Here is a 13,374-nt window from a genome sequence, read left to right on the forward strand (position 1 = left end):
CAAGTTCTTTATCTCCATATCGCCTCTACCTGGTTTCTATAGAAGCCATATATTCATACAACTACTGTCTATTTTGTAAAATGTATGTTTTAAGATAGACAAAATAAATACAAAGTACTATTTTTTTTTTCCACTAACAGTTTCTCTTTCAGCACTGCATGTGTGCACCTGATCTATACTAGAGAATAGACTATTTCAACTCTCTCTCTGGGCAAATGTCTTCAAGAGTTCATCTGAATAATTTCTCCCCTGGTCTGCAAGTGCATAAGAGGAGGTTTGTTTTCAAAATAAGTTATGAAAATGACAAACTACTCAGACAATGAATTGCAGAAAGCATGCTTAGAGAAGCACTACATCTATCTTTGGTAGACTTATTGTTTGTAGCAACTTTTCAAAAACACACACAACTAAAATTTGAATTTACATATTTTAATGAGAAAATATTATTTGGACTAGGTTCATAATTTAATGTAGACACCTTTTTAAAATTCTTTGTCTTAAAACAGGCATGCTGGGAACAAGAACATCAATATTTAAAACGCCATGCTAATTCTGTACAGGGAGGGAGAGAAAATGAAAGGTAACAATGGTACAGCTCTGATGACACTACAACTTTTTTTTTTTAACTTAAGCAGGTCACACCAGAACAACAGTTTGTTTTCCAGCAAATTACCTAAGATTCTAAAGGAATATAGCAAACAAAAGTGCATTTTACACAGTGTATAATCATTCCTATTCACAATCATTTACATCTCTTTGCAGCCCTTGAGCTTCTTGAAAAAGTTCCTGTAGCAAACAGAAAGACTTGTCCATGGGAGACCTATCCGGTGACACTTCCTTCATGTTACCAGTCAGCTTCTCTAAGTTCTTCTAGGGTTGCCCTTGATGGTTTCTTAGTTTGGACTTATTTCATTTTCTTTTTTTCCTTCCAACAATAAAATAAATAGTTTAAAAGGTCTCTAAGTAATCGGAAAGTTAACATCCTAATTAACTTTCCCATACCCACCCCTTCCCTCCCCTAAACCTGGCCAGAAATGCAGAGTAAACATTCACATTACAACAGGTACTTGTAAAGTGGGCTTTGCCCGCTCGCCCGCCAAAGCAATACGGATTCAAGTTCACTGTTTACGTTTTACCGGGCGCTTTGTAAACATACAAGGTTACTTTTACTTTTATTTTGTTTGTGTTGAGGACAAACGTCTCCTTCCCAGCTTGGTAGCCTCTCCCCTAAACTCCCAGCACCAGGAGCCTCTGGCAGAAAACAAAACCCAAAACAAAAAAACTCTGCAGAAGCCGTGGACGCAGGGCCGCTTCTCAGGGAAGCTGTGGTCCGCCCAGCCCCTGCCGGATGGGCGGAGGCGAGTAGGGTAGGAAGTTAGTGGTCCCTTTTCGCTGCAGATTTCCAAGACGTAAACAGAGATCTGGCTCTCCGCTGGGTGGCTGCAGCCCTTAGGGGAGATATGTTCCAGGAAACCTCGGAGACGGTTTCTCTGGGCTTGGAGCTAACGGCGCCGTGTCCAGAGCCTCGCGGATCCGGGCCGAACGAACACGCGCTCCTCTCCGAGGCGGCAGGAGGCAGGAACTCCCCTGCCTCTTCAGTGGGAGAGGGTTTCGGGGCCCCGGGCATGGCACGACTTGGCTCAGGCGTTCCCTGCCTTTCCCTCTTGGGGGCGAGGACAATTCCCTCGCGCGCCTCCTGGCCCATCTGCAAGTTTGTGTTTCGTTTCCTGGGTCCAAAACAAAAGTTCTCACGGGGAAGAGAGGGTTGGCCGAAGGTGAAATGGACAAATTAGGGTGTCCCAAGTCGAGGAGGGCAAGACTGGGAGCCGGGGGAGGCGAGTGAGCTGGCGGGGAGGGGAACAAGAGGGGGCGCCGGCTTCTGCGGGTCAGTGCACCGCCACTGAGTGCAAGGCGGAGGCCGGGCTGGTGAGCGTCTCGCTGGGAGTAGCGGGGCTGCTTTGGCTGGTGGCTGTTTGAGAGGACGTGGGGCTAAGCGAGGGCGGCGAGTTCGAGAGCAAGGTGGGGATGGGTGCAGGCAGCGCGGGCAGGGCAGGCACTGCAGCCGGTGTGGGCTTGATGGGCACGGGGATGGCGGGCAGTGTCTGGCCCGCTGCGTGACACAGAGGCTTCAGTGGCACGCCGTAGGCGCTGTAATCGCCACTTGCCATGGAGATGGGGGTGGCTGAATCGATCATGCCTGCGGAACCGTACACGTGTGGCCAGCCGGTGCCCAGCGAGCTGCCCATCGTAGTCAACTGGTTGGGGAGCGGGTAGGCGGCGGGCACGGGCTGCATGGCGGAGAAGGCCAGCCCCCCAGGCATCTTGTACTCGCGTGCGATGATATTCTCGATGGCAAAGGGATGCTTGAAGCCTGAGGGCTGCGCCACGCCGCCCAGGTTGTAGGCGGCCGTGGGCATCTGAGGCAGGTGCGTGCCCGAGGCGGCCAGCGCGCTCAGGCGCAGCTTGGCCTGCTGCTGCAGGTACTGCGCGGCGTCAGCGGGCTTGCTGGGCGCCAGGTGGTCCGACTTGAGCACCTTGAAGCGCTTGCGGCGCCTCAGGAAGCTGCCGTTCTCGAACATGTCCCCGCAGCTGGGGTGCAGCGCCCAGAAGCTGCCCTTGCCAGGCTGGTCTGGCCGCCGCGGGATCTTAATGAAGCAGTCGTTGAAGGAGAGGTTGTGGCGCAGGCTGTTCTGCCAGCGCTGCGTGTTCTCCCGATAGTAGGGGAAGCGGTCCATGATGAACTTGTAGATTTCGCTCAACGGCAGCATCTTCTCTGGCGAGCTCTGGATGGCCATGGCGGTTAGCGATATGTATGAGTAGGGCGGCTTCTGGTCGCTATACGTGTTGCGGCCCGGCCGAGGCATCTTCTTCTTTGCCCCCTCCTAGCTCTGGGTCCGCGCGGGCCTGCTCGGATCTGGGAAGGGGGAAAGATAAGCGGGGGAGGGAGGAGGACGTGGATGCACAGACGAGGTCAACCAGGCCAAGAACAGACTTCGGGGGTGGCGCAAGTAGGGGGCTTTGGCGCTGGATCAGCCAGAGTCTAAGCTCTTTAGCCACCAACTTTGTGTGTCGAGTGGGACGCAACCAGGGGGTGCGGGAAAGGAAGCCGGCGAGCGGCGTGAGGGTAGCCTGGAAGTAAGCCCGGACCTGGAGCGGGAACTGGGGGTAGAGATGCAACCGTGAGCCGCTCACCTTAAAGTTGCCCCAAGTTGTGCGTCCGCATCCGGGATGGCGCTGCTGCTCGCCTTGTCCCTCCCGGTGCGCAGCCAGGGCGCAGTGTACAGGTTCGGCTGGGCTCCGTAAGTCTCTGAGCTCAGCAGCTCAGCCCCGCAGCGCCCCGCGCCGCCCGGTCCCTGGCGCTTCTGGCCGTGCGCTCCGCGGGTGGCCGAGCTCGGCTGCGGAGTTCTGGCGCGGACGCTGGCAGCAGCGGCCTCGGGGCTCCGGAGGGCGCTGCTCTGGGCTCCGCAGCTCCGCTGAGCTAGGTAGCTGCCTCCATGTCCTCCCTCGAACCATCTGATAGTTTTAAGCGGTGACAGGAGCAGAAAAGACCCCTGTAGCGGTGCTTCATTAATGTGCCACTTCTTAGCTATCATATGACAATCGCCTTGGGAGGAGGAGGAAGAGGAGGGGGAGCGGGGGATGCAGAGGGAGGGGACTGAGCGAGAGGGAAAGAGCCTGGCCAGCTCTGGTTTCTTTCACACCTATTTACATGGACACCTTGGCCAATAGGAATCACTTCCAGCTCAAGACTGGGCGAGGGGGAAGAGCCTCTGCCACCGGTGGGAGCAGGACGCGCTGGCCAGGGTGTGCGGTGTGAAGGTATGGGGTGGTAGCGGCGGGAGCAGGGATACAGGCTACAGGCGACCACTCACATTCACAGACGGAGCTGCTGCGCAGATGGTATTTGACATGGAAATTGCTTGGCTATTGGGGTATTTTGTTTCCTTTGCAGTGTATCGGGTTTGTATTGTTGGCTAACTTCAGGCACAGCTTTCCCCTGAAGCAGACCCTTTCCCTGCGCTTGGCATTACCCGGGAATGGTTACATGGGTTATTGTAATGAAAATACACCCTTCCCCTAGTCCTCCGAGAGGCAGGTCAAAGTTTGATTTGACCTTCCTAGGCTGCTTCCTTAACGCGGCACAGTGGGTGTGTAGCTTTAAGCGAGGATTTTAAAATTTAAAAAAAAACAACAACTATCGGACAGCCCCGTGTAAAAGCCCATTTTGAATCTAAGTGTATTGGCCAAATTAAAAAAAATTAAAATAGTGTATCTGGGCAAATAAGCAAGGTCTTCACTTTAAAAGTCCTCCAGGAATCTGGTTAGATACAGGATGGAAGCTCTGGGGCTGTTGGGGAAGACGGTGCAGAGACCTGGGGAGGGCCTGAGTTTGGTTTACACAGTTGTCTCTCGCCTTCCGCAGGTGGTTTAAAAGAGGAGTAAGGGTGGGCTGAAAGTTTGCATTTTACAGCTGAAACTTTCTCCCCATCCCCCCTTTTTTACATAGAAAAAAGTTATGTAGTGTTTAGAGGGCCCAGCAAAAGCTGCCTGCGGCCCCACTAAAACTGCACTACCTTCTAGATTTGCAAAGAACCAGAGGATTTTCCTTTTTTGGAGAGGAGAGGATGGGGATGTGCCTAGGATCATCCTGCCTACTGTGGGTAACTGGTTTCCTTCAGTTTGGATTCATCTCTGGAGAGTCAGTGAATTATTATTATCATTATCATTGTTGTCACCATCATCATCAAACTGCTATGAAATAGTGAGTTAACCCTGCTCGCTTGCATACCATCTACAAACGTAGATGCTAGGCATTCCCACTGGTTTCTGCACATTCTCTAACCTTTATGGTTTTCAAAAGAAATTTCTACTATCTTGTTTTTAAAAACTCAGTACCTGTAGCCCACAATAAATCATCTCCAGTCTGGAAATATGAGAACTTTTTTTTTTGGCAGGAGGAGGATGAAGTGGTGGTGAGAAATTTCTGGGTGTGACATTTTGACACTTAGTGATATTAGAGCATTATTAGTGTAGCTGTTTGGGGTTAGCATAAACAAGGATCTTTAAACATGCATGCACGTGTGTGTACTGCACATGCGGACACGCATACACACGCACACACCCTCCATTGACCATAGTTTCGGAGGTGGTCAATAACTCACCAAAACGTAACTTAAACACGGTGAATTTAGGAGATTAAACAGTTTCATTAATATTGAAATGGCCCTCGCGTCTGGGCTGCCTTGCTTGAGATGCAAGCGCACGTTTTTCAATATTAACAGAAGTGCTTGAAGAAAAGAATAATGTCACCTTCTTAATTCAGAAAAAATAACCAGGAGGAGGAGGTGGGTGCTCAAGTGGGGGAGGGATGCTGACCTGTCTCTGGGGCACTACTAGAGAAAGGCTGACAAACCCTCTACAGATAAACCAGTTGGACCCAAGAGGGACCTCTGCAGAGGTTGGGCTGGAGGCAGTGGTACTTGCCGGAATTGCAGCACGCTTCAGCTCCTAAGGAGGTGCAGTGTTTGAGGGGTTTCTTGGCGTGGCCAGGACAGGCTCCAGGGTCCTGAGAGAGGAGCCTAGGAAGCTTAGGAGCTTGAGCGGACCCGCCGATAACTAGTAGTGAGGGCTTATGTTTTCCAGACTGAAAGGCTTTGGTCCAGTTTTCCTGCTTCAGAAGGCAACTGGAATCCGAGGTACAAGGAGGGCAAGGCAGAAGCCCTTCTGGGAGGGAGAGGTACTAGCATGGAAGCCTCCAGGAAGTTTTAGGATCCTCTGAGAAAATACGTATACACACACACACACCCACACACACACTCATAGTGTTCTAAGAAGGGTTGGATTCGGGATGTGGAAGATCTCTGTTCACCCTGCAACAGCCAGGAAGATTCTTTTCGATTCTTTTCTACCCTCTGTGTGTGTGTGTGTGTGTGTGTGTGTGTGTGTGTGTATACCCCCCCACTCCCCAGTAGTTCCCGCGTATTAAGGGTGGGGGATGGGGAGAGGGAATGTTTTTGTTTTAACAATTGCCTTGCAAAGGGTCTTTGTATGGCTGTCGAAATCATTGCTCCGAGTAAACAGAAGATTAACTAAATTCTAAGAGTAAAAACGTTTGGGTGAAAAAAAAAATCCGAGTTGGGATAAATCTCGGTCTGTCTCCTTGGGAAAGTTGTCACCACCAAGTTGGGTAATGGGAGGATATAAGTAGGGACCCTCAAAGTTTGGCTCCGGTGAAAATGGGAAGTGAGGCACATTGTCCATGCTCAGGACTAATTAAAGAAATTGCTCCTAATGGCACAAGTTTGTCTTCTGTGAGGAGTGAAGGGTTGTGAGATGCACATTTAAAAAGTGTACTTTGCTGTAAAATTGTACCTTAATTTCCTCCTGAAGATCTACAAAGCCCAGGGGAAGGGACAGATTTGCATTCTCTTTAAAGAGCGTTTTAAGACTAGTATTATGAAGACGAGGAGGGAAGGAGCACTTTCCAGAAATCTTGAAAAGTGCATCAGTCTATTGTATGGAACCCAAAGCAAACAGAAGCTTTGGGGAGGGAGCACATCCGACCTGGAGGCTTAGGGAGTTGTTGGGAAAACTGTATAAAATACACATAAGTCAATTATACCCATGTGCAAACCAACTGGAAATCTCTTTCGTGCAATAGCCATTCATCACCTCCGCAGAGCCCACCACCGACCACCTTTCTGCTTGGAGAGTTCGCAATAGCCTCTTTTCTCACAAGCTGGACCACACACGGCTACAGATTTCGTAATAATTTATGCTAATTTCCCTCCATAAATCCACAATTCGCTTCAGTGGCACCGGGGCTGCTGAGGGAGTAAAAAGGAGACAGAGGGGTGACAAATACAATATTGATTTTGATTCCTTCTGTTGTCAAGCAGGTGTGTGTGCGTGAACGGGGATGGGGGTGGGGGTCCTGGCGCTTGGGGGCGGGGGTTCGAGGAGAGGAAAACTATCCGGAGCCCATGCCAGCCGCTCCAGCCGCACTCCAGAAAGTAACGCGCCCTGGTTTGTTAATATTTACCAAACACCAACGGGAGGTGGAGGAGAGTACCCGGCAGCTTCTGAGGGTTTCCTAGGCGCCAAAAACAATACCCGCCTTCCCAACTTGGAAAGTGAACTCCGTGCTGCCTGGGGCGCTTTGGCTAAGCCTTCCTTGGCCCCCTTCTCCTCCTCCTCCTTTCACTCTGGGAGTGCTCCCCTCCCTCTCCTCCATCCCCCCTCCTTCTTCCCTCATTCTAATGCACTCTTGTCCCTCAGTTCTCTTCACTTTACTTTTTCCCCCTCTCTCCACTTTTCCCAACATCTCTGTAAAATGGGCAGTAAAAGTGCTAGGAAGTGGGGGTGAAGGTCGGGGGCTTGTGCCTCCTCTGACCCGCCCCAGCTTTTCAGGCAGGTGCCCAAGTCCTCTGGTCTCTCTGAGAACCCACGCTAAGGCACTGTGCTGCTTTGTCATTCTTCATCAGAGCTGGACTTTGGTGGCATGAAATGACTTAGCTTTCCTTTAAAAAGGATTTTGTTCCTGGGGTATTCAGCACTGAAACAAACTCCCTCAGCTTGTCAGTGGTCAATTTTTGTTTAAAAAAAAAAATGTCCTCCTGAGTGTCCCGGAGACTGTCCTCAGCGTATGTACACCTGCAGCTCCAGCAGCCCGCATGGCACAGCCTGGCTCTAACCTTGAGGATCTGGGCACCAGAGGGACCCTGCTCAGGAAGTTCTCTCAGCCTCGCGCCCCTGGACAGCAGGGGCTTGCAGGTCCTTGGGCTCCACCAGAGACCAACACCCGGGTGGGCGCTGCATCCGGGAAGCCTATTGGCCATGGCTGTCCCATGCTCCCAGGGGTCTGGGCTCATACTGCCAGGCCAGTTTGATGTCTGGTGTGAAATCAGAGTATTCAAGGAAGAGAGGTGGGGGAGGGGACACATGGCACTCTCGTGCCAAGGGCCAACCGGCAGCAGAAGGACTTGGCACCCTCTTCACCAGTGCTCCCCAATGCCACCCCAAGCACCAGGCAGCCCAAATAACACAGTTATATTTCAAACCAGAAGGAAGAAACATCTCACAGGGAACTTCGGATCCATGTATTTAATTGGTTGGTGACTGGGCTACATAGGGTTTGGACCTTAACTCACATCAGAGAGACTGAGGAGAAACTTTTGATGAGGAGCATACCGGCTAAAATCAATACCCCTGGCCCCCTCCAAATCTTGCTGGATTCTGAGGGAGGCAAGAGCCTCCACCTCCTGATCACTGTTAACTCCCATCCAAACCAGGAGGGTGGGTGTGTGTGTGTGGGGGGGGGGGAGGTGTGTAGTGGGGGGCGGGGTGTTGATATTCAGAGGTGTCTCCTCCCCAGTCTCTGCTGCCTGGCCATGGGTATGGCCTCTGGCTATGGCTGGGGCCCCTGAAGTTAAAATCTGTTTTCCTTGGGGTTGTGTGAAAGAGAATGGCAGCACCTCACACATGATAGAAGTATTTCCCAAGCAGCTGCTCCAGCTTGGAGAGCGTGGAAGGCTCAGTTTTCCCTCCATCTCAAGCAGGAAAAAACAGCCAGAGATAGAGGCTGGTCTGCTTGACATCCATCCCCAAGAAGTGCCAACCCCACCCATTGTAAACAGGCAGTTTCAGTGCCCCTGAAAACAACTCTTGCCGGTTCCCCATAATGCCCTCTCTTTGGATTCTGTTTGCTAAATACCATTTGGTCTTTGCTGGCAGTGGTTTGCTCTGAGATTTCAGGGCTTTAAAGCCTGACTTTCCAAATCCAGTCCCTTCTTTGTACTAATAATTGCATCGCTTTAAATCAGGCATTACCAAACCTACAAATGTACTTGTCCCAAAGTTATTTGGCAACGGTTGGTGGAAGGATTTTTGTTGTTACTAAACCCTCCCCAGTTTTGCCCTGCGCTGTGTGAAATAGAAGCAGCAATTCAAATCTATTATTATTATTATTGGAGGAAATATTGCTAAAACCACCTTGGTATTGAAGGGATTAACTCGCTTTTCTCCCAGCCCCTAACTCTGGGGTTAAGACAGCAGTAGATCAACTGTATAATGTGTGCACTGTTCGCTCATTTGTACAAGCAGAACAAAGGTTGGACTAAGCCAAATTGCATTGCACTTGTGAACCGAGGCCCGATGTGAAGTATCTTTTACAGCGGGGGGAATGAGAACAATTTCGTGTATGTCTAAAAGGGAATAACAAAGCCACTTTCTCGAGCATCTCAAAGTGAAGTAGCGAGGCGTGACATTCCCAGGGTGAGGAGGGACAAAAGCAGGGTCAGGGGGATGAAAAAGAGAATCAAACAGCCACTTTCACATGTCTGCCCTCAACTGCTGCACCTCTCCATAATAGGAAACAAATGTTGTAAAAGGGGGGATTGCTCCCATTCATTCAAAATAGCAAATGATAGCTAAACAACATTGTCAAAACTGAATCAACTTCTGTGCAGTACCACCCAGAAAAAGGTATTGTGTTTTGTTTAATAGCGGGGTGGAGCAAAGGGTCTTTTTTTTTTTTTTTTAAGGGGGGAGGGGGAGAAAAATCACCCTATACTTTTCATATTAATTTTCTTTGTCAAGAATTACTTGTTTGCTCAGCTTTGGGGGAAGAGGTCAGTATCTCTGGTTAGGCAGCCACTTTTAAAATGTTATTTTGGGAGAAGGATTTAGGGACTGCAGAATTGGGAAGGTTTTTAGCTTTATGAGGTGTTTCAAAGCTTCCAGTAAGTGAGAAGAGTGTTTCGTTTCCTTTGACTGCATTATCTGGAAAAATTAAGATAGTGATTGCAAGAGAATATTAAGTTAAATCCTGTACAGTAGGTTAAATGTCCTTTGCTCAGAAATTTGAATAAAATCAATTCTGTGGAGAGGGGGAACTGCAGAGCTCTGAAATGAAAAATATCTTGCATCCATAATAGTTGTTGGTGCATTCGCCCGTTTTAATTTGTTTTGGAAACCGGATAACCTGTAGGTCTCCAGGCTTAAAACCCTGGGCTTCTGCTTTGTTTGTTCAGAGACGAGGAGGAGAGCTTAACCCGGTAGACATATGCAGTATGTATTTTCTTAATGGCAGAAGCAGGTCTCGCTGAAGTCCACAACAGCCTTTGGATATAAAAACTCACTGTGTTCCTGGGATGGTTGAAACTATTTGATTTCTTTCTCTCTCTCTTTCCCCACCCAAACCGTGGCCCGCCCCCCCCCCCCCCCCCCCAACACACACACCTCGTTTGGGCTTTTTTTCCCTTTGGTCTCCATTCGTCCCCCGCTGAGCTGCCACCCACAAAGCGGGTTTGAAAAAGAAAGACACCAAAGAAAGAAAGCAGCTGATCCTTACTGGCCTCCCCCAACTAAGAATGGCTGGGAGGCGGGCCTTGGCGGGGCCAGCAGCGAGGCCAGGAGCTCGCCTCCGCTGGGCGGCGGGGTCCCTGGGCAGTGGGGTCCTTCTGCTTAGGCAGGTCTCACCTGGGACCAAGACTTTGCTTCTCGAGTCCCAGCGCTGGGTGCCCACCCCCTGACGTATGCCCTCCTCATCAGCACTGACTCTGCTCCAGGCTCTCACTTCGCTTACTCCTGGTGGGTCTCCGTGAACAGACTAGCTGTAGGGGATACCCGGTTGCCCTGAGTGTACCAACGCCACAGAAACGGATGCACCGCCCTCGGCGTTCCTCTCTCTCTTCATCTCTTTCCTTCCCTCTTTCCTCTCCCTCTCTACCTTCATCCCTTCTTTCTCAAATTCAGGTTTCAATTTCCGCATCAGTAGGGATATCAGATTTTAGGTCTGAGAAAAAAACCAGCTGCCTTCCCAGCAATGCACAGTGTCTGGGATCGGCAGTGCATTTCGTCATGTACCCTGTCGGCACAACCAAAAGAAAGAAAGGGATAAGGGTAACAAAACATTCAAACACTCTCACCCTCACGCATGACCCGCACACCTCAACAGTGAGTGGTGGGCCACCATAAGTAATGGACTGCGGAGAAGGGAATAAATCATTAACTTGACCGATCATAGCATCCCTGTAGCTTTTAGGAAACTTCCGCACTTAACAACTGTTGTTGACAACATCCACCCGCCCCCCGCCCCCGCCCCAACCCATCCTCACAGCCACCATAGTAAACAGCCCCTCACTCCCCCTTATTCAATATTTTTATTAAGAAAAATATATTTAAAATAAGCAGTAAATCTGCACTGCTATTTATCTCTTAAAGTGCCTTCCCCTCTCCATCTTTTGGGTGAATCCTGAATCGGAAGGATTTAATTCCAAAAGGCCGATATGCAGGTGATTTTCTTTGGATTGACAACCATTTGTTTATGGTGGCCATAGTGATTTGATTGGTGGAGTGGATAGATTCCTTTAACTAAAGTAGGCTGCCGTTTCTTCCCGTGCAGGCAGTTAAGAAAACCTCTCACTTCACCCGCCCCCACCCCATCCCACTCCCAGCATTTGGGGTTCAAAGTCTTTAACTGGTTCTCCCGAATACCCAAAGTTTGGGGAAGGTCGGTCTTTCAGTTCCGTGCATTCATCCTCTTTTCATTTATTTTTCTTTAATTGCCAAAAAAAAAAAAAAAAGCTGTACATAAATAGGGTAAAATAGAGAACCGTAGAGAATGGATCAGATCTTTCTTTTTTCTCCACATTTGTTACCCATTTCCAAAAGGACAGAGGGAGCCGCGGGCTTCCTAGGTTTCCCAGATCTTTGGTAACTATTAGCCACTTAGGTTTTCCTTCGCGTCCGGATCCCCGCGACCTGTTGATGACTGAGTCGCGTAGCACAGAGCTCCGCTTCAAAGTTGGTTATGTAAACTGCTTGTGTATTTCACATTATGATCGCGCTGTCTGGAGGCAATGTAGATTTTCTAAAGATCTAATGAATAAACAACCAGCAACTGCTGGCGGTGTAATTTACATTGTTAATGCCTACATGTGTATAATAAATATGCATTTGTATGTCTTCAAATAAACTCTTTTTAGTTTCTAACCTGTGGTGGTTTTTTTTTTTTTTTTCCCAAGAAGACGGAGGGTGGAGGGACTCATCTTTCCAAGGAATTTCACTTGTGTGGCTCTGCCACACAAAAATGGCTCTGCCATCCAGCTGAAAGTAGAGTCCCTCCTATCTGCGGAGGGAATCTCGGCTGTGTTGGGCCCTCGCACTGGACTCGACAAGGAAGGGACAATGTGCCCAGGAACTTAGCCGCGCGGTTTGGGGACGGCGGCGCTTTCTGTGGGAAAAGGAGCCGGGAGAAAGGACAGCATCCACAGGATTCGATATTCTCCCCCGAGCTATCGTCCTCCCCCAAAGATAAGTGCCAAGGACTTCTCTTAGATCGCTATTTAGGTTGGGAGAGCTGGGTCTGCTGTGGCTTCGACAACCTCAAGGAAAAGTTTCTGCCAATTTCGCTACAGACAACCTTCCCCGACGCGTCTTTGTAGACTGCTTTTCGGACAAGCCTGGGGACAGACGGTAAAGAGAAAAGAAAGGGCGCTGGTCCGGGTCGGGGTACTAGACTCTGCTTCATCAGCCTCTTCCTCTGGCAGGGCAGGAACACGGACGCTCCTGGGAGCCAGCGCCTCCGAGCCGCGGGGTTTGGACGCAGCATAGCTGCTGTTTTCAGAAGTCGAACTCCCTCCCAGCGCGTCCCACGCCGCTTATTTCAGGCTGGGCGCCGACGTTTGATATCTCTCCCCTCCACCAACCAGGTGCCACTTTCTTAGCGCGCTCGAAGGCAAATGTCTCATCTTTTCCCGTCCTAGATCTGGAATACATTATTTTAATTAAGTCTATGGCGATTTACTTTCCTCTGAGATCTATTCCACGGTGCAATTAGGAACGTATTGGTGCTGGCTCGTATGAATATTCAGGAGCGTGTCAATTAATTAGCAGACAGAGGAATCTCATTATGGTGCTCAAAACCCTTTTAGTGTTAAGCAGAATTAAGGGGATATTTGGCAATGCGCTGGATTAGTGAATATTTTATTGTGCACTCATTTAACTTCATTATCATAGCACTTACACTACTCTCTGATTTTATTAATTACATTGCTCGTTAATTTGTCCAAAAAGGATAAAAGTTTTAACGTGCCACCCAATAACTTGGACAGTAAACTTTAGCCCCGCTTGATCTTCGCTCCGGGCCAGAAGAGGACAGATGGCTGCTTGCACAGTCCGAGATTGAGGCGCGGTTCCTCTCTCCCTGCACCCGGCAGCTTCGGGGAGAGCAGGCTCTCCGGCTCCTCACACTCGGACAACAGCCTGGATGTCTGGGAGGGAAGGGCCGCCACCGCAGAGCAACCTATTCGCTTTGTGCCTCCGGGACTGCCTTAGAAATAGGAGTCTTCCTTCCTTAAGCAAAAAAAAAAA

At 49.7% G+C, this 13,374-nt stretch overlaps 1 protein-coding gene and 1 long non-coding RNA gene across 2 annotated transcripts in view; one reads left to right on the forward strand and one right to left on the reverse strand.

The window, feature by feature from the left end:
• Positions 1-413: 413 nt before the first annotated feature.
• On the reverse strand, positions 414-3,598 carry FOXB1 (forkhead box B1). The gene is made up of 2 exons (XM_069596336.1): positions 3,193-3,598; positions 414-2,914 (listed from the first exon to the last, which is right to left on the reverse strand). The coding sequence occupies exon 2, from the start codon at positions 2,862-2,864 to the stop codon at positions 1,887-1,889; it is 978 nt and encodes a 325-aa protein (XP_069452437.1). The 5' UTR covers positions 2,865-2,914; positions 3,193-3,598; the 3' UTR covers positions 414-1,886.
• Positions 3,599-3,643: 45 nt separating this feature from the next.
• The window catches only part of LOC138443621 (uncharacterized), a 101,589-nt gene continuing 91,858 nt past the window's right edge, over positions 3,644-13,374 (forward strand). Inside the window, exon 1 of the long non-coding RNA XR_011258225.1 lies at positions 3,644-3,819. This is a non-coding gene — a long non-coding RNA (uncharacterized lncRNA). The remainder of the gene's footprint in view (positions 3,820-13,374) is intronic.

The sequence above is a fragment of the Ovis canadensis genome, chromosome 7, assembly GCF_042477335.2.
Source record: "Ovis canadensis isolate MfBH-ARS-UI-01 breed Bighorn chromosome 7, ARS-UI_OviCan_v2, whole genome shotgun sequence".
NCBI lineage: Eukaryota > Metazoa > Chordata > Mammalia > Artiodactyla > Bovidae > Ovis > Ovis canadensis.

What these genes read in the sequence shown, in the direction of transcription:
- FOXB1 (XM_069596336.1), bottom strand. Translation starts at nt 2,864, where the DNA reads ATGCCTCGGCCGGGCCGCAACACGTATAGCGACCAGAAGCCGCCCTAC.